Genomic DNA, 19,457 nt, shown 5'->3' on the forward strand with positions numbered 1-19,457 from the left:
TTATTATATATATATATATATATATATATATATATATATATATATATATATATATATATATATATTATAAAGTCACGTATTTATTTAAATTAATGATTATAATTTTATATAATTAAAAAAATATCTCTTAATTAATAATTTATTTAAAATAACTTATTAATAACTTTGAGTTTTTACTATGAAAATTTAATTAATTTTGTAAAAGTGGTTCTTATGGGTTATTAACTAGTACTAGTATAAAACATTTTTTCATGGAACAAAATCTATGTATATCTATTTTCTATATTCATTTTGATTAAAAAATATTTGTATCATTTCAAACGAATTAAATCATTAATTGCAAGGTTTTGAAAACCGGATCGGAGACCGAACCAGTCGTCTTACTGGTTCGACGGTTCAAGTGGTCCAACTAGTCAGACCAGTCTCAAAAAACGGAAAAATTGGATGATGTCACAATTATATTTAATTATATAAAAAATACAAAAAATGAAAAAAAATAAATATTTTTTTAAAATTTCCGGTTTTACCGGACCGGTTTTTAATGGTTCGACCGGTTTTTTACCGGTTTTCACCGGTTCACACGAATACCAGTTTTGGCCTTTAAGAACCGGATCCGGGACCAGTTCCCGGTTAAACCGGTCGAACCAGCCGGTTCGGTTTTCAAAACATGGATTAATTGTTAAGATGTCCATCGGGTTTTTTTTTTGGTATTGCTTTAGATTTTATTTAAATATTAGGGGTTTGTTTCTTAATTATCTGATTTAGTGGTTTATATGTATACGACATTTCTTGAAGTAATGTTCTTTTTATTGCTTTTGTAATTGAGTAAATTCCAAACATTAATTATCTGATTTTTTTTTTGGTATTGCTTTAGATTTTATTTAAATATTAGGGGTTTGTTTCTTAATTATCTGATTTAGTGGTTTATATGTATACGACATTTCTTGAAGTAATGTTCTTTTTATTGCTTTTGTAATTGAGTAAATTCCAAACATTAAGGATTTTCTGTATAAAAAGGTACTGTACAAATTCATATTTCGACAATTTTTTGCCTATTAATTTTCTTAATATTATTCGTTGAACCAAAGTTTTTTCATAAAAGCTTTTAAGTTTTGTAGATATGGACGGTTTTACCTTAAATTGAAATTTATGTTCAATGTCTTAATTTTGCACACTTTTTTCCATTTTGAGTTTTTAGAAGGTAAAGTACAGGTAGGCGTGCCACATCAGTGCCTTGGCATTTTCGACTGAGTGGACGCCGACAAAACTATTTTAAATAATAAATACACATGGTTACTCGCAAATGTTTTTTTTTTAAATAAATTGCAAATGGTTTCTTATTTATAAAAGGGAAAATGATTTAAAAGCTCAACGAAGTTTTCAAACCATTCAAAAAACCCCAATCATGTTTTGTTTGTTCAAAAAAACCCAACAAACTTGACCTTTTATCTAAAAAGTCCAACAAAGTTTTAAACCGTTCAGAACATTCCAATTTTGTTATGTTTAAGTTCGTTGAGTTTTTTTTGAACAGTCAAAACATGATTGGAGTTTTTTAAACGTTTTGGAAACTTCGTTGGTCTAACAAGTCATTTTTCCGATACGGTAATAAGTCACGTCATCTGTTTCTCTTATTTGACTTTCGAGAAAGTGTAACTTAGTGGGGCTTTTTAGATAAAATGTTCAGTTTGTTGGGTTTTTTTGAACAGACAAAACATGATTGAGGTTTTTTAAACGGTTTGAAAACTTCGTTGGTCTAACAAGTCATTTTTCCGATACGGTAATAAGCCACGTCATCTGTTTCTTTTATTTGACTTTCGAGAAAGTGTAACTTAGTGGGACTTTTTAGATAAAATGTTAAGTTTGTTGGGTTTTTTTGAACAGACAAAACATGATTGAGGTTTTTTAAACGGTTTGAAAACTTCGTTGAGCTTTTAAATCATTTTCCCTTTATAAAAGCAAATAAAATAAAAAAATTGAAAATTTGAGGTGGGCCTGAGCTTATCCATACCATTGTATTTTTTTTGTTTGCTGTTTTTCTTCTATGGGTTTAACCACACCATTTGGACATTTCCCTTTTGAGGGAGAGAAGTCGTTTAACAATCACAGCGACCAAGACTGAAACAAATCTCATGCCCTTTGATCTCTCTTCACATGTTTTTTTTTATAACTACACTAATCACATTATATAGAAATATGTAAAGATGACTCTTCTTATAAAACAATATCTGGAGTTTTTTTTTTTTTTTTTTTTTTTTTTTTTTGTGAAAGTTTCATCCACCGGCTGCAAGAAGGTTATTTTTATATTTTGTATTTTTTTTATAATTTTATATTTAATTATATATAATAATGATGTCATCCGGGTTTTTGGACCGGTCCGACTGTTTGACCATGGAACCACTAAGATGACCAATCCAATTTTTTAAAATATTGGCTATGATGGATTAAATAGTAAATTCAAACATTTTAAGATTATTGTTTGTTATTATTTTGTAAATTAAAAACTTGTATCATATAAAAAATGCAATAAAATAAATAAAAAATAAAAAATAAACTTTTTTGGGAGGTATTATAACTAGAATGATGGCTATCTAATCAGATATCTAATTGTTACTTGGAATTTGGATATATTTTTCCAATAAACATTCTTACCTTATAACACAAAGTGTAATTTGAGAAAATACATAGAAAGACATCTTAACCTCATAATATGTATGAAATATACTCTGATTTGAGGAGTTCTATATTAAACCGAATGTATGCCAATTAAATTCAATCAAAAAGACATAATTATTCTAGTATATAACCAAATCTTGCTTTCATAGAAAGTCTATACTGAAAATCCCAAATTTAGAGTTCATGTTATTTGTTTATCGATCTATTAGTCCAGTTTAGCCAATATTTTGTAAGTTAACCACAAGTTAAAGCATGTGAGTAACAAGTGTATATGGATGGACCATTTTTCAGTATCACTTCCACAGATAACCTACATTGAGATTTGTCCTATAAAACTGTTCATTAAAAATATACAACATAAATTAAATAGATTTAAAATATAAAGTTTTCAGGTTGCCTTAGTTGACACAAATGGAGAAAGGCCACCCATGGTTTTGGTGGTAATTTTATTGATATTAGGGACTTAAAAGTTAAAACCATGTCAAATAGAAGTGAAGCATAATTTTACAAGACTATCTATGTTCAACCCTTTGCAGATTTGCAAAGAACACCATCACCTTCACATAAACCAAATCTTTGCATCTATCATAAAAATGAAAAAAAGCATGTCTCCCACGACGATTGAGAAGTAGAGCACCACATGCAATCCAGAATCCAGTAGCAAAACCAGTGCCTCCACCAATATAGAACCACCCCCAAAATTCATCCGTGTCTTCCCCACCATCCTCACTCTCACCAATGACATGTGGTACTTTTGATTCATCATCTCCATGACATTTTTTAGTAAGGGGAGGTCCACATAGTCTCGGGTTTCCAATGTATCTTGAAGGATCAATAGACTGCAGTTGAGTGCTGGATGGAATTCTCCCTGACAAGCTATTATATGACACATCTAGCTGATTTAAAAAATTCATACTAGACATGCTTAATGGCATCTCTCCAGACAAGTTGTTTCTAGATAAATCCAATGTTTCAAGTTGTTTCAGTTGACCAATTTTTTCCGGAATCTCTCCATGTAGACCATTCTGTGACAAGTTGAGTGCACGCAGTCCATAGAGCTTGGTAACTTCATATGGGATTTGTCCTGTTAAGTTGTTGCTTGACAAGTCAATGCTCTTCAACAACCCCAGATTTTTAATGAATTCACGTTCATATCCTTTCCACTCAATCACTGCATGGTCAATATACTTATCATCACGTTCATCATAGAGATAACCTCCAGAATAAAAAAATTTAACTGAATAGGAATGCACGTTATGTGTAGGTAGAAATCCTTCTTGAATCATGCTTGTAAGATTACCCAAACACAAGGGGATTGTTCCATGGAGATTGTTCACTGACAAGTCTAGAATTCGAATACCTTCAAGTTGACATAATTGTAAAGGGATGGTTCTGAAGAAGTTGTTTGATCTTAGGATAAGAACATACAATTTCAGTAAGTTCTCCCCAATCCAAAGAGGCACATTACCACAAAACTTGTTGGCCCCCAAATTCAATGAGTTTAAGCTCGTGCAACTCTTTAAAGACACAGGCAATTCTCCAGAGAAATTGTTCTTGTATAGATCCAATGACTCAAGTTTAATCAAAGATCCAACAGAGGTAGGAAGCCTTCCAGATAGATTGTTGTGCTCTAGATTAAGAATTTTTAGTTCTTTGAAATGCCACAAACAGTCTGGAATTTGTCCGCTTAGAAAATTATGGGAGAGGTCAAGAATAACTAAAAACCCCTGGTTAATTTGGCATAAGAAGGAGATTCCACCATAGAATTTGTTTCTAGAAAGATGTAGTGATGTCAGAGTGGAAGAGACATTAGTTATTGGGCCATAAAATCTGTTGGAACTCAAATCTATCATTGAAATGTAGCCACTCTTTGATGACAAATCTGGTGCTTTCCCGCTGATGTTGTTGGAAGAGAGATTCAGATATGTTAATTGAGAAGGCCACATGTCCCAAAACCCTAGAGGAATTGTGTCTGAAATTCTATTATTGGCAATATCAAGATATGAAATATTTTTCAGAGTTTGAATCCATCTGGGGAAGTGAGGCCCTAGATTGCAAGATTTCATACCAAGAATGGAAAGATTTTTAAATCTTAAGGTCTCATTGGAGAGTGTCCCTATCAATCGGTTATGTCCAACATACAACCCTTGTAATGTGAGAGATGTGCATCCAGACAAGTTGTTGAGAAAATCAGGAAATTTGACAACAGCGAAGTTGTTATAGAAATACAAACGTTCCAAATTACAGAGGTTACCAAGATATTTGGGTATCCCATCTAACATGTTTCTAGAAATATCAAGACAACGAAGCTTACTGCTGGTTAATGGGAACAACCAACGATACATGGATGAGTTGAGACTATTGTTTCCAAGATAAAGGGATTGAATAGATGAAGAGGAGTTGAGAAATGAAGAAGAATATGGATACATGACCTGTGAGAGTTCACATCCCCCTATGCTTAAAAAAGATAGTTTCCGGAGACTCACAATCACATCCACCCAATAATTTTGTTTGGCTAGAGAAATCCCAGCCATTTCAAGTGCCACTAAATGAGAAAGATGAGATAACCACTCTAGGTTCCCAGCTCTACACTTTCCAAGGGATCCAAGATTAAGCACTTGCAAGTTTGTGAGGTTTCCAAACTCTAGAGGGATGATTCCATAAAGAGAGTTATCAGAAAGGTAAAGCTCCCTTAATTCTGTCAAACAACCAATAGACCTGGGAATGGTTCCATTCAAATGATTCGAACCAAGGTGAAGGTACCTTAAACGAGTCATGGAACCAATGAACGTGGGAATAATTCCATGAAAAGAATTAGAGAAGAGATCAAGATGAGTCAGATAGCTTAAGTTAAGCAAATAATTGCTTATCTCACCTTCAAGGCCACCGGAGCTAATATTTAGCTCAATGACACGACCAGTTTGGTTGTTGCACGTGACTCCACTCCAGTTACAACATTCTTCTTCTTCAGCTCTCCATGTAGAAAGAGTTTCATCAGGGTCTTGGAGGCGAGCTTTGAAATCAAGGAGAGCACGTCTCTCCATATCAGAACACTTTCTCATAATAACACCATTTTCATCTCCTCCTCCCAATTGGTTGGAAGTTGTAGTTTCAAGATCTAGCAAGAGAAGTGAGAAAATTACAAAAACACAAGGATTCATTATGTTAATGCAAATCTTTGTGATTTTTTTTTTTTTTTTAATTTTTTTGGTAGGGATGCATATTCAAACTGCCCCTCATGAGGGTTTATATAGTCTCAACTGTGAAGACGAAAGATTCGAATGAATAGCCTCAAACTGGTGTCCTATTTGTGTGGGTCCTAGGATACGTAATTTCTATGAAATTTCAATGAAAATGTAAGACAAATTAAAGATGAATGGAAAAACAGATTGCCCAAATTAGATTACAAGTCTTGGAAATTTGTATTTATGAATTATATCTTTTCCCATCTTATGATAGTTTCGATCCTCTAGTTATATGAAACGAACCCCTAAAAATGAGCTGATGGAATCAAATATAGTAGATATCAGTGAGTCTAGTGATATGATATCATTTGGGTCCAAGAATTTAATGACTATGAAATGAACTTATCTCACTTAAATTAACTAAGTGGTAAACTTGTTAGAAACAAGCCAAGTTGGTCCTTTTCAACTATAATCCATGGTCTCCTACATGGTTAAAAATAACAATTTTTTTTGTAAAAAGTGCTACACTAGGAGTGACTCTAAAACAAGAGGGTAGCACTAACAAACTTGCAATTTATATATTTTGTCAAATAATTGAATGAATTCTTTTTATTAACCAGTCTATGCTAAAAAGTTGAACATCTTTAAAATTAAAGAATAGACGACCACAGTTTCTACACCTCCCTAGCATTGGTATTAAGTTAAAGAAATTAATTTTTTTCTTTTCACACACAAAACAATATAAAAGAGCCAACAGCACTAGTACACCTTTAATTGTTATATATAAACGAATGAATAGTTCAGAACATGGAACCATAAAAGATGTTTAGTCATATCATTGTCCTTGCACAATATGAACATCCCATAATGTGATGTACTTCATATAAAAGAATGAAATGTTTGACTAAATATGTAAAAAGAACAAAATGTTGGTTCGACAATGTAATGAGAACAACAAGACTTTTAATGAATTGTGTAGCTGGTTGCCATGGTAGAGTAAGAAGAAATGCTCTAGACAGATTTACCTGATCTGATCTTAAAATCTAAGAGAGGCGTCCAGAAAAACAGCTAGATTAGATACATTCTCTTAAAGCTAAATGAACATGATCATGAGATCCATAAGCGCTGTAGAGTGGAATATATAACAATAAATCAAACTAAGAGTCTCTCATAGCATCAATTAACCGATGAACATAAGTTATTCTTCATGGATTTTGGAAGACGACCTCTAATTCTAAAAAAAAACATAAAATTTGAGAGAGATAATACCGAATTTTCGACGAGAGACTTGCTATTAATATTTTCAACGGTATGCTTAAATTTGGGGCTTTTAGTGTTGATTCCTCTTTGGCAGCTTCTATTTCACAGTCACCGACTCACCGGTGCACTTAGTCAGAATTCAGTGTTTTTCGTGTAAATTTGATGGCAGAGCTCAGCTAGCCACCCGGCCCACAAACAGCATGACATGGGCTGGTTATGCAAGCTCCTGGCCCATGAAAAGCAAGCTATATACTAGTATCCTCCTTAATAAATGAAAATAATTTTGCCACATGTCATTCTCTTATTAACTTTGACACATGTAATTTTTTGATATTTTCGAATAAATGTATTTTACATTTGTCATTTTCTTATCTTTTTTAATTTTTTTCTTAATTAACACATCACATTTACTCCTTAATTAATAATTACCTTAATTGAAAAATTGGTCAGTAAATTACAATACTACAACTCATATAGTATTTAATATGTTTCCTTTTAAATTCAAATTTTAAATTTTAAATTTCAAATTTAAATAAATTTTTATTTAAACCTTTATATTTAGTTTTTGTTTTATTCAACCCGTATATCATACGGATCTCACAACTAGTACTGTAATAGTAAAGGTCATTTAGAAAACACTTATTTACGGAAAAAAAAAATTGTGGACATCTATTTTCACTTTTTATTTTAACTCAGAAATATTTTTATCCATTTAAACGAAGTAATTTTCACTTTTCAATTTTAATTCAGAAATATTTTTATCCATTCAAACGAAGTAATTTCTTAGATGTCAATTGGGTTTCTTCTTGTTTATAATACAATATTTTATTATTCACTTATCAAAAATAGAACCATATTTTGACTTCTCGTTTATTTTTAAACTAGGTATAAAACTTGTGTATTACAAGGTTTGTTAAAAAAACTAATATAAAATTTTGAACATCAACCGATTATTAAAATAATACAATACATACAACTAAAGACTTTATTGAATAAGTATGTAATTGAATAAAAAAAAAACCATTAATGAAATATTCTAAATAATTTATAAAAATCATCAATTTCCAAATACTTCTTTGAATATAAATCTCCAATTTGAACATAATTTCTTTTATATAGAAACAAAAATATTTCATTGACAGATTTGAAAAAAATAAAGTAAAAGTTGTGAAACAAATCAAATAAAGGTTTTGAAATATAAATGATTCATGAAATCAAGCTTAAATTTGTAAAGAAACACTATAATTTATGCTTGATTGTTGGAGGATCATAATTGAATTCAAGATTTGATTGAAGATTTTCCTAATATATGTTTAAAAAAAGTTGGTTGAATTTCTAGATTTATTTAATTTACTTAATTTAGATCATATACGTTTTTATTAGGTGGCATTGTCTTATATACTAACAAGTGGAAATAATTTAATTGTAAATTACTAGAAATTGACTTTTGCCAAAATGAATGAGAGCATGTTATATGACAAAAAAAAAATTATTTATTAGGAAGGATTATGTAGTAACCTCTATTTATATCAGTAACATTAAAACACAAAAAATATTAGAACACTACAACTCAAAACAACAATTTTTTTTTATCATTGATTAACTTTTTTTTAATTCCTATTTCCAGCTTTTAGTGTTATGAAACCAATTTACAAACTATAGGTATGAGTGGAGTGTAAGGATTTTAACAATGAAATGGCCAATAAAATGCCTAAGCACCTTAAGCCAAACATAACCCGTTATCTCCATAAACAGTGGCGGAGCTTGAACAATTAATTTGGGAGGCCGAATGTGTTATAAACTAAACTTACCGTTCTTACAGACATACAAAAAAAAAAAAAAAAAAAAAAAAAAAACACCAAAAACACAGAGAAAAACAACTTACAAAAACCTGCAACAGTTTATTAACCAAAAATACACCAAATAATCAATGGTTTTCATCTTTCCGATGATTGTATCTATAAAAATCAAAATGGAGGAACATATCACTCAATAAAAATAAAAAATTAGACAAACAGAAGCAAAGACTCATCACCCATCAGTTTATTTTATACAAAAATTAACAAAAAACTGCAACAATTCATTAATAGCTTCAATGGGTTTGGTGTAGATAGATAAGTCAATAAATGATATTGTAACTCTGTTCATGGTTGCACGGTTGTGTTTTGTCTGTAAACGTCTTATGTTCAAATCTAATGTCTTTAAGTTTCAGTATGATTCCGACATTATCATACAACTCGATTCAATTTGATCCTCACAAAAACAGCTTCATACGTACATCTCTTTCTTCTAGATAATTTTCCCAGCGAATCCGTCATATCAGAACACCGAAGTACTCATGCCAGAAGTACCTCTTAGTTATTTTCTTTCCGAAGAAATCCCCGAGGTACCACTCGTGCAATGCGTCAAGTTTAATCCAAGCATTCATGCGATTGATCTATCACTAAGGAAGGTATATATAGGAGCGATATATAATCAAGCTTCTACAGGTTTAGAATTGATGATTCCACTTTAACTTCTTTTTCCTCGATGGGATGTGAGCTTAAAGAAGAATCAATTATTCGACTACCTTTTCAGCCTTAATCATATGCGACTCGTATACCCGAAATTGTGATTGTGAAACCATGTATGAATTCTAATATGAACTTCAGGACGAAGAACTGCTTAAGCCTACGAGTAATCACATCGTCATGTGAACAAACTTAGAACCCAGTACGACTCCCGTAAACAGGTCACCATATAGTTTAAACACCTATAGAGATACCAGAACAGTACAAACAACTTAGCGAACTACACATAAATAGAATTAGAAGACTAGGTTTCTCACCCTAGAGAACCCCGGTTGTAACACTAATATTTCAAACAAAATTTTCGATTTTTATATAACATAACTCCATCAATATTCATAGAAATAACCCTTTTTAATTGTTCAACAAAATAGTACAAAATCCCAAGATCAAAATGTCAAGCTCCAAACGTGTGTGTACGGATCAAGCCGGCGCCTTCCCACGGTCGTCACTAGTACCTGAAACAAATAACATCAACACTGTAAGCACAAGGCTTAGTGAGTTTCCCAAAATACTGCATATAACACATATTAGCCACTCGAGGCTATAACTCTGTGGGTCCGTGCACCCAAACTCTGTGAACCCTCAGGTTCTAACTCTGTGAACCTTCCGGTTCTAACTCTGTAAACATGCACAGCATCAAACACATAAAAGTAATGCAGTACAACACATAACATACATAGCATACAAATACTCTATCACATAACTCTGGTTACCTACTCGAGGTAAAGTATAGTGAGAAGACTCACCTCGTGTGTCTCGGTAAACCGTAACCCTGAAATCGCTAAACACTCGATCTGCCGAGCTGAAGTCCCCCTATAGCACAATATATCTCTAATTAACACTTTCCCAACTAGGGTTGACCATACCATAACAGGACAATCTAGGTCAACGCTGGTCAACGGTCAACTTGACCGGACTCGGCGAGTGCACTATAGTGACTCGGCGAGTCTGAGCGCATTCACCAATTTCCCTGGAATCCTCTCTTGACACGTCGAGCATCCCCTCCCAACTCGACGAGCTCCACCTGGCACGAGTTGTGGGGCCACCACGACTCAACTCGCCGAGTCTCAAGAACAACTCGGCGAGTCCGGTTTGACTCGGTCCACCTGTCCATCCTGACTCCCCCTTGACCCACTGAGTTCACTCATCCCAACTCGGCGAGGCCACTCGCTGAGTGGTCGTGCAGCATTCAAGCTACTCGCCGAGTCTGTTCTTCGGACTCGGCGAGTCCGTGCCATGCACTGACTCAATCTTGCTCTAAAGGCCAGATCCAGTCCACTAATCCATAGATCCAGTCCCCCCATGCTTATTTAGCACGTAAAGTCACAACCTTGATGCATAAATAACCACTACATGATCACAAATGATGTTTTTGACTCAACTACTTCAACACAAGGCCAAGAACTCCATTTCCACCCATAAAGCTTGATGAGTGAGGCCCTCTGGACCTCTATGGATCCAGATCCATGGTCTCAACTCAAAGAGGGAACCAAAGGGCACCAAATCACCCCATAAATGATCATATTAAGCCCTAACTTGCATCAAGTTTCACCAAACAGAAAATGGTCCGAAAATAATACCTCTAGAGTGATGATCCAAGCTCCAAATCCACGAAATAGCAACCTCCTTTGCTTCCTCTTGCCTAGGGCCTCCTTCTTCTTGCTAAACAACACACACAAGATCAAGATTGGCTCTCTTTCCTTCACAAAACGCTCAAGAACTCTAGGGACACTCTCTGGGGGTTGGGTGAGCGCAAATGACGGCCATAAGGCCCCTTAAATAGGCCACAAACCCGGAGATTTAGGGTTTCATAACACAGCGCAGACTCGCCGAGTCCATACCCTGGACTCGCTGAGTCCAAGTGCGCACCCTCGATCAATCCCGCGTCCCTACTCGGCGAGTCTGAGCCCCAACTCGCCGAGTCCATCTCACAAAATAACACAATTAAACTTACATTATACCTGGTAAAATCCGGATGTTACAACTCTCCCCCACTAGAACTGGACTTCTCCCTCGAAGTCCCGCTCTAAAACAGCTCCGGATGCTGCTCACGCATCATACCCTCCGGCTCCCAGGTCATCTCTGATCCCTTCCGATGTTGCCACTGAACCAATACCAGAGGTACCTCCTTGTTCCTCAAAACCTTGATCTTCCGATCCCTAATAGCCACTGGTCTCTCCGCATAATTCAGGCTCGCATCAACCTGAATATCCTCAAGTGGAACCACTGCCGACTCATCGGCTATACATTTCCTCAACTGCGATACATGAAAAGTGTTGTGAATCTGTCCCAACTCTGCTGGTAACTCCAGCCGATAGGCTACCCGGCCCACCCTGGCGATCACACGAAACGGCCAATAAATCGGGGTCCCAATTTGCCCCTCTTCCTGAACCGGATCACTCCTTTCCAAGGAGAGACCTTCAGGAGAACAAAGTCGCCGACCTGAAATTCCAGCTCGGACCGGCGTCTATCCGCGTAACTCTTCTGACGGCTCTGAGCGGTCAATAACCTCTGCCTGACCAGCTGTATCTGCTCTGACGTCTGATTCACGATCTCTGTACTGCCCATTACCCTTTGCCCAACCTCTCCCCAACATATGGGAGTCCGACACCTCCTACCATATAACAGCTCAAAGGGCGGCATACCAATGCTCGAATGATAGTTGTTATTGTAGGAAAACTCCGCTAAAGGCAAATACGAGTCCCAACTACCCCCAAAATCCAATACACAAGCTCGAAGCATGTCCTCGAGTGTCTGTATCGTCCGCTCACTCTGACCGTCGGTCTGGGGGTGGTATGCGGTACAAAAATGCAACTTAGTACCCAACTCCTCATGAAATTTCTTCCAAAAACGGGAAGTGAAACGCACATCGCGGTCTGAAATAATCGAGATCGGCACCCCATGCCGAGATACAACCTCCCTCACGTAAACCTCCGCCAACTTCTCTGCTGAAGAACTCTCACTGATGGCAAGAAAATGAGCGCTCTTTGTCAATCTATCCACAATCACCCAAATTGCATCAACTCCTCTGGCAGTCCTTGGCAATTTGGTGATAAAGTCCATAGTGATCTGTTCCCACTTCCACTCGGGAACCTCCAATGGCTGCAACTTTCCATGCGGTCTCTGGTGTTCGGCCTTTACCCTTCGACAGGTTAAACACCTCTCGACAAACCATGCTACATCCCTCTTCATACAGGGCCACCAATACTCCTTCCTTAGGTCCAAATACATCTTCGTGGCCTCGGGGTGGATCGAAAATTTCGATCTATGAGCCTCCTCCATCAATGTAGCATGGGTACCGCCCACAAACGGTACCCAGATCCTGCCCTGATAAGTCATAAGGCCTCGACTATCCGATATAAACTCAGAAACCATCCCAACAACCCGCTCTCTCTTCTGCATCTCCGGACGCACGGCCTCGGCCTGAGCCCCACGAATGGCGTCCAGAACTGGAGCTATCACGGTCAATCTCAAACATACATCTCGCAGGGGAGTACTCTCCGCCCTGCGACTCAACGCGTCGGCTACCACATTAGCTTTGCCCGGGTGGTACAAGATCTCACAATCATAATCCTTGACCACGTCTAACCATCTCCTCTGCCGCATATTTAGGTTAGGCTGATCCATCAAGTACTTCAAACTCTTATGGTCCGTGTAAATCGTACAACGAACCCCATACAAGTAGTGCCGCCAAATCTTGAGGGCGAACACCACTGCCCCCAACTCCAAATCATGTGTGGGGTACCTCGTCTCGTGAGGCTTCAACTGCCTCGATGCATAAGCTATCACATGACCCCTTTGCATCAATACCGCTCCCAATCCTAGGATCGATGCATCACAGAATACCACAAAACCTTCCATACCTTCCGGAAGGGCTAATACTGGAGCTTCACACAACCTCTGGCGAAGCGTCTCAAAGGAGGTCTGCTGCTCGGGACCCCATGCAAAAGCCACACCCTTCCGGGTCAATCTGGTGAGTGGAACCGCAATCTTGGAGAAATCCTTAATAAATCTCCGATAATACCCTGCCAACCCGAGGAAACTCCGTATCTCAGAAGGTGACCTCGGCACTTCCCACCTCATCACTGCGTCAACCTTGGCCGGATCGACCAATATCCCCTTCTGGTTAACGAGATGTCCCAGAAACTGGACCTCCCGTAACCAAAAATCGCACTTGGAGAACTTTGCGTAAAGTTTCTCCGCTCTCAAAACCCCAAGCACCTCCCTCAAATGCTCCTCGTGCTGCTCACTAGATCTCGAATATACCAGAATATCATCAATGAAAACAATCACCGACCGATCCAACATCGGCCGACATACCCTGTTCATGAGGTCCATGAACACAGCCGGGGCATTAGTGAGCCCAAAAGGCATCACTACAAACTCATAATGCCTATAACGCGTCCTGAATGCTATCTTCTGGACGTCCTCGTCCCGCACTCTCACCTGATGATAGCCCGACCTCAAATCAATCTTGGAGAACCAAGATGCTCCCTGTAGCTGATCGAATAAATCGTCGATCCTCGGTAGCGGGTAACGGTTCTTGACCGTCAGCTTATTCAATTCCCGGTAATCAATACACATGCGATGCGAGCCATCCTTCTTCTTCACAAACAAGATGGGTGCTCCCCACGGCGAGCTACTCGGCCGAATAAACCCCTTCCCCAGCAACTCCTGGAGTTGCGAGGATAACTCCTGCATCTCTGGAGGCGCAAGGCGATACGGCACCTTAGCAATAGGCGCGGCCCCCGGAACCAAATCGATGCCAAACTCCACTTGCCTCGCGGGAGGCACACCTGGTAACTCTTCGGGAAATACATCTGGAAACTCCCGCACCACCGGAACTTCCTCCACAGAGCTCGGTCTCTTGGAGATCACTCGCGTATCCATCACATACGCTACATAACCCTCACAGCCCTGCTGTAAACACTGCCTCGCCCTAGCAGCCGAACAAAAGGCTGATCCAGAACGTGTACCCTCGCCGTATACTGAAAGAACTCCCCCACTAGGATCCCGTATAGTCACCAGCTGTTGCTCGCAATCGATAACCACACCGAATCGGCTCAACCAATCCATGCCCACTATAACACAAACATCACCCATCGCAATCGGAATCAGGTCGATCAGAAACTCGACTCCGAATATCTCCAATACACATCCCCGGAAGACCTCTGTAGCACAAATCACTCTGTCGGCGGCTATGGAAACCCGCAGGGGCCGACTCAGTACTCCACGACTAACACTAATACGCTGACTAAATGCCAAGGACACAAAAGATCGACTCGCACCCGAGTCAAATAACACTAAAGCAGGTACAGAATTCACAAGGAAGGTACCTAAGCATAGCATGATATAAGCATAATATCTCAACACCATAAACAATAATGAAAAGGAAACATACCAGCCACAACGTCGGGTGCAGCGCGGACCTCTTCCGCAGTCAGCTGGAAGGCTCTCCCCCGAGCCCTCGGTGCCTCGGCCTTCACGGGCCGACTCTCTGCAGCAGCAGCTCTGATGGCGGCGGGAGCAGACCCCTGAGATGCTCCGCGCAGCAGCGGACACTCCGCCTTCCGGTGTCCAGTCTGGTTGCAGTGGAAGCACACTACAAATCCCTTGGGGCAGTCCTTAGCCATATGCCCCTCCTTGCCACATTTGTAGCAAGACCCTGCCCGACAGGCGCCATCGTGACCCTTGCCGCACTTCCCACAAGTGCGGCCCTTCTGGCTCCCGGGTCTGGGATCAGTGGGCTTGGCCCGCTTGGCTGCCGGCTGGGACTGTGCCGGCCGCCGATCCCTCCCCATCGACTCCGCCTCCTCCCTGGCCTGAGTCTCAAGCTCAATCTCCCTCTTCCGAGCATTTGCCTGAAGCTCGGCAAATGTCCGGTACGAGGAGTTCGTAGCGAACTCCCGAATATCCCGCCTCAAAATGCTCAGATAACGACTCATACGTGCCTGCTCGGTGGACACGTGCTCAGGGCAAAACATCGCCCTCTCCTGAAACATCCTCGTAATCGCTGTAACTGACTCGGTACCCTGCTTGAGGGTCAGAAACTCCTGTGCCAGACGTTCCCTCTCCACCTGAGGAACATACTCATCTCGGAACATGGAAGTGAACCTCTCCCAGGTCACTGCCGAAAGCTCAGTCGGTGTGAAATGCGCAGTCACAAACTTCCACCAGTCCTTCGCTCCCAAGCGAAGCTGGTTCAGCGCAAACCGAACCTTCAAATGCTCAGGGGACGAGCAAGTGAAGAAGCATCCCTCCATATCAGATATCCACCTCATAGCTGCCACCGGGTCCTGCGTACCATCAAACTCTGGTGGCTTGGTGTTGCTGAACTCCCTGAACAACATCGCATCACCTCCCTGGGGTCTTGCCGCAGCAATCGCTGCGGTAGCTGCTGCAACCGCAGCCTCAGAAAGAGCGGCATAGCGCTCATCAAACGTCTCAATCAAAGCGGTCTTAATGGACCCGAACATCTCTGGTATCTCGGCTCTGATGACCGCAGCCACCTCCTCATGAATGATCTGCCGAATGTCCTCATCACTAGATCCGGCATCCTCCGGCATGTGTCGTGTCCTCACCATGATCAACCTCTGAAATACAACATGCGATAATTAGAATTCACTCGAACACTCTTACATTCAACAATCCACCCCTCCTTGATTCTTGGCATCCCCAGATTCTTATTTGAACTGTGTATCGCTCCGGTGCTTTTAGTAGTACGGGCCCAATACTACTGTCCGCACCGTCTCGGTACACACCCCAAATCGTCCTCTTCGGATCCCAGTCCCCAAGTACTCTATTATACTTAAATCTCTCTGAACAGATCTCACACAAAACCCTAGCTGCTACCTAATTACTCTCAGCGTCTCATAGCAGCTCACCATTCCCTAAGCTAAGGCATCACAAAACAGGCCACTCTAGCCCTATCAGCAATACCTAGCCTACTCTAGCATGCACACACATCACAATAATAGTTATTACATAACAAAAGATATTTTGGGAATTCACCGTTCGGGCGCTGACTGATCGTACACACGTTTCTTCCTGGAAAACCCTTTACTCTTAGAAAATTTTGGTTTTTATTTTGAAAATATCTCTTCATTTCCTCAGTTTGAGTTCAAATACCCCCGAAGGTGTACCCGAATCCCTCAAACCAAGGCTCTGATACCAATTTGTAACACTAATATTTCAAACAAAATTTTCGATTTTTATAAAACATAACTCCATCAATATTCATAGAAATAACCCCTTTTAATTGTTCAACAAAATAGTACAAAATCCCAAGATCAAAATGTCAAGCTCCAAACGTGTGTGTACGGATCAAGCCGGCGCCTTCCAACGGTCGTCACTAGTACCTGAAACAAATAACATCAACACTGTAAGCACAAGGCTTAGTGAGTTTCCCAAAATACTGCATATAACACATATTAGCCACTCGAGGCTATAACTCTGTGGGTCCGTGCACCCAAACTCTGTGAACCCTCAGGTTCTAACTCTGTGAACCTTCCGGTTCTAACTCTGTAAACATGCACAGCATCAAACACATAAAAGTAATGCAGTACAACACATAACATACATAGCATACAAATACTCTATCACATAACTCTGGTTACCTACTCGAGGTAAAGTATAGTGAGAAGACTCACCTCGTGTGTCTCGGTAAATCGTAACCCTGAAATCGCTAAACACTCGATCTGCCGAGCTGAAGTCCCCCTATAGCACAATATATCTCTAATTAACACTTTCCCAACTAGGGTTGACCATACCATAACAGGACAATCTAGGTCAACGCTGGTCAACGGTCAACTTGACCGGACTCGGCGAGTGCACTATAGCGACTCGGCGAGTCTGAGCGCATTCACCAATTTCCCTGGAATCCTCTCTTGACACGTCGAGCATCCCCTCCCAACTCGACGAGCTCCACCTGGCACGAGTTGTGGGGCCACCACGACTCAACTCGCCGAGTCTCAAGAACAACTCGGCGAGTCCGGTTTGACTCGGTCCACCTGTCCATCCTGACTCCCCCTTGACCCACTGAGTTCACTCATCCCAACTCGGCGAGGCCACTCGCTGAGTGGTCGTGCAGCATTCAAGCTACTCGCCGAGTCTGTTCTTCGGACTCGGCGAGTCCGTGCCATGCACTGACTCAATCTTGCTCTAAAGGCCAGATCCAGTCCACTAATCCATAGATCCAGTCCCCCCATGCTTATTTAGCACGTAAAGTCACAACCTTGATGCATAAATAACCACTACATGATCACAAATGATGTTTTTGACTCAACTACTTCAACACAAGGCCAAGGACTCCATTTCCACCCATAAAGCTTGATGAGTGAGGCCCTCTGGACCTCTATGGATCCAGATCCATGGTCTCAACTCAAAGAGGGAACCAAAGGGCACCAAATCACCCCATAAATGATCATATTAAGCCCTAACTTGCATCAAGTTTCACCAAACAGAAAATGGTCCGAAAATAATACCTCTAGAGTGATGATCCAAGCTCCAAATCCACGAAATAGCAACCTCCTTCTTCTTGCTAAACAACACACACAAGATCAAGATTGGCTCTCTTTCCTTCACAAAACGCTCAAGAACTCTAGGGACACTCTCTGGGGGTTGGGTGAGCGCAAATGACGGCCATAAGGCCCCTTAAATAGGCCACAAACCCGGAGATTCAGGGTTTCATAACACAGCGCAAACTCGCCGAGTCCATACCCTGGACTCGCCGAGTCCAAGTGCGCACCCTCGATCAATCCCGCGTCCCTACTCGGCGAGTCTGAGCCCCAACTCGCCGAGTCCATCTCACAAAATAACACAATTAAACTTACATTATACCTGGTAAAATCCGGATGTTACACCGGTCATATTCTCCTAGAGATCGGCTGATTGCATCGTATGTGCCTCGGATATCGAGGACCCCGTCAAGATTTTCATTAGAAATTGTTATCTCTGCCTCGCGTAGACGAAATGGTTGAGCAAACACAAGGGAAGGAACTACTTCCAGGAATGGATCTAAGATATGAATATCACCAGTTCGAGTGTTAGGGAAGGATGTCCGGAAGACTATCTTCCGAATTCGATGCGGACACTTCGAGTCCGTAGTGATACCCTTCAGATAGGACCAATACACCCATAGTTTTCAAGAGCTAAATGAATAGGGTGCGTCTTTCTTACTTGGATCAATTCGTCATTTATCCATGTAATGACTTACTTATCTACCCTCGTAGTAAGAAGAAAACCCAGGGAAACATTCCCTACAGAGGAACTTTAGCGAAGTTCTCTAGGCACGAGTTTTGAAATTGAAGAGTCAAATTTCTATGACACACTGTTAGTAATGTGAGAAATTATGAGCACTCTTTCAATTTGTCAAAACCGTTGAGCATTTATCGACACCAGAGACGCCGACAGTATTTCGCCAAATTCTAGGTCTTACCGACCTACCGTCTTAGTTCATTCATAACTCCTCAAAAAATTACAGAAACCCGTACGACTTTGACCCAGCAAGGGGTGGCCTTTGACTAGGAGGTTAAGCAAGAAGAGGAACCTTTGGAATTCCAAGTGAGTGACCAAGCTCTTTAGGTTAACTCACTCTGGGAATGGCTTAATACACTTCGTATTGCGTGGAAAGCTAAATCCAATATAGTTAGGACCTCCAAGATTCTTATCAGAATCGGTTCTGCGCCCCGCACAAACTAGACCTACTCCGCGAACTCAGTAGCGTACATCCTACCCTTCGCGTCTCGATCGTGAAACCGTACCTTTCCAT

General features: G+C 40.0%; 1 protein-coding gene across 1 annotated transcript; it reads right to left on the minus strand.

The window, feature by feature from the left end:
- Positions 1-3,185: 3,185 nt before the first annotated feature.
- Positions 3,186-5,834, minus strand: LOC145002608 (receptor-like protein EIX1). Its single transcript, XM_078961847.1, has one exon. It carries the CDS (start codon positions 5,832-5,834, stop codon positions 3,186-3,188), a length of 2,649 nt encoding a protein of 882 aa, XP_078817973.1.
- Positions 5,835-19,457: the final 13,623 nt, after the last annotated feature.

This window comes from Lactuca saligna, chromosome 6 (genome assembly GCF_052625555.1).
Source record: "Lactuca saligna cultivar CGN05327 chromosome 6, ASM5262555v1, whole genome shotgun sequence".
NCBI classification, from domain to species: Eukaryota; Viridiplantae; Streptophyta; class Magnoliopsida; order Asterales; family Asteraceae; genus Lactuca; species Lactuca saligna.

Bases quoted from the DNA above. Each gene is read 5' to 3' on its own strand.
- LOC145002608 (XM_078961847.1), bottom strand. From the start codon at position 5,834: ATGAATCCTTGTGTTTTTGTAATTTTCTCACTTCTCTTGCTAGATCTT.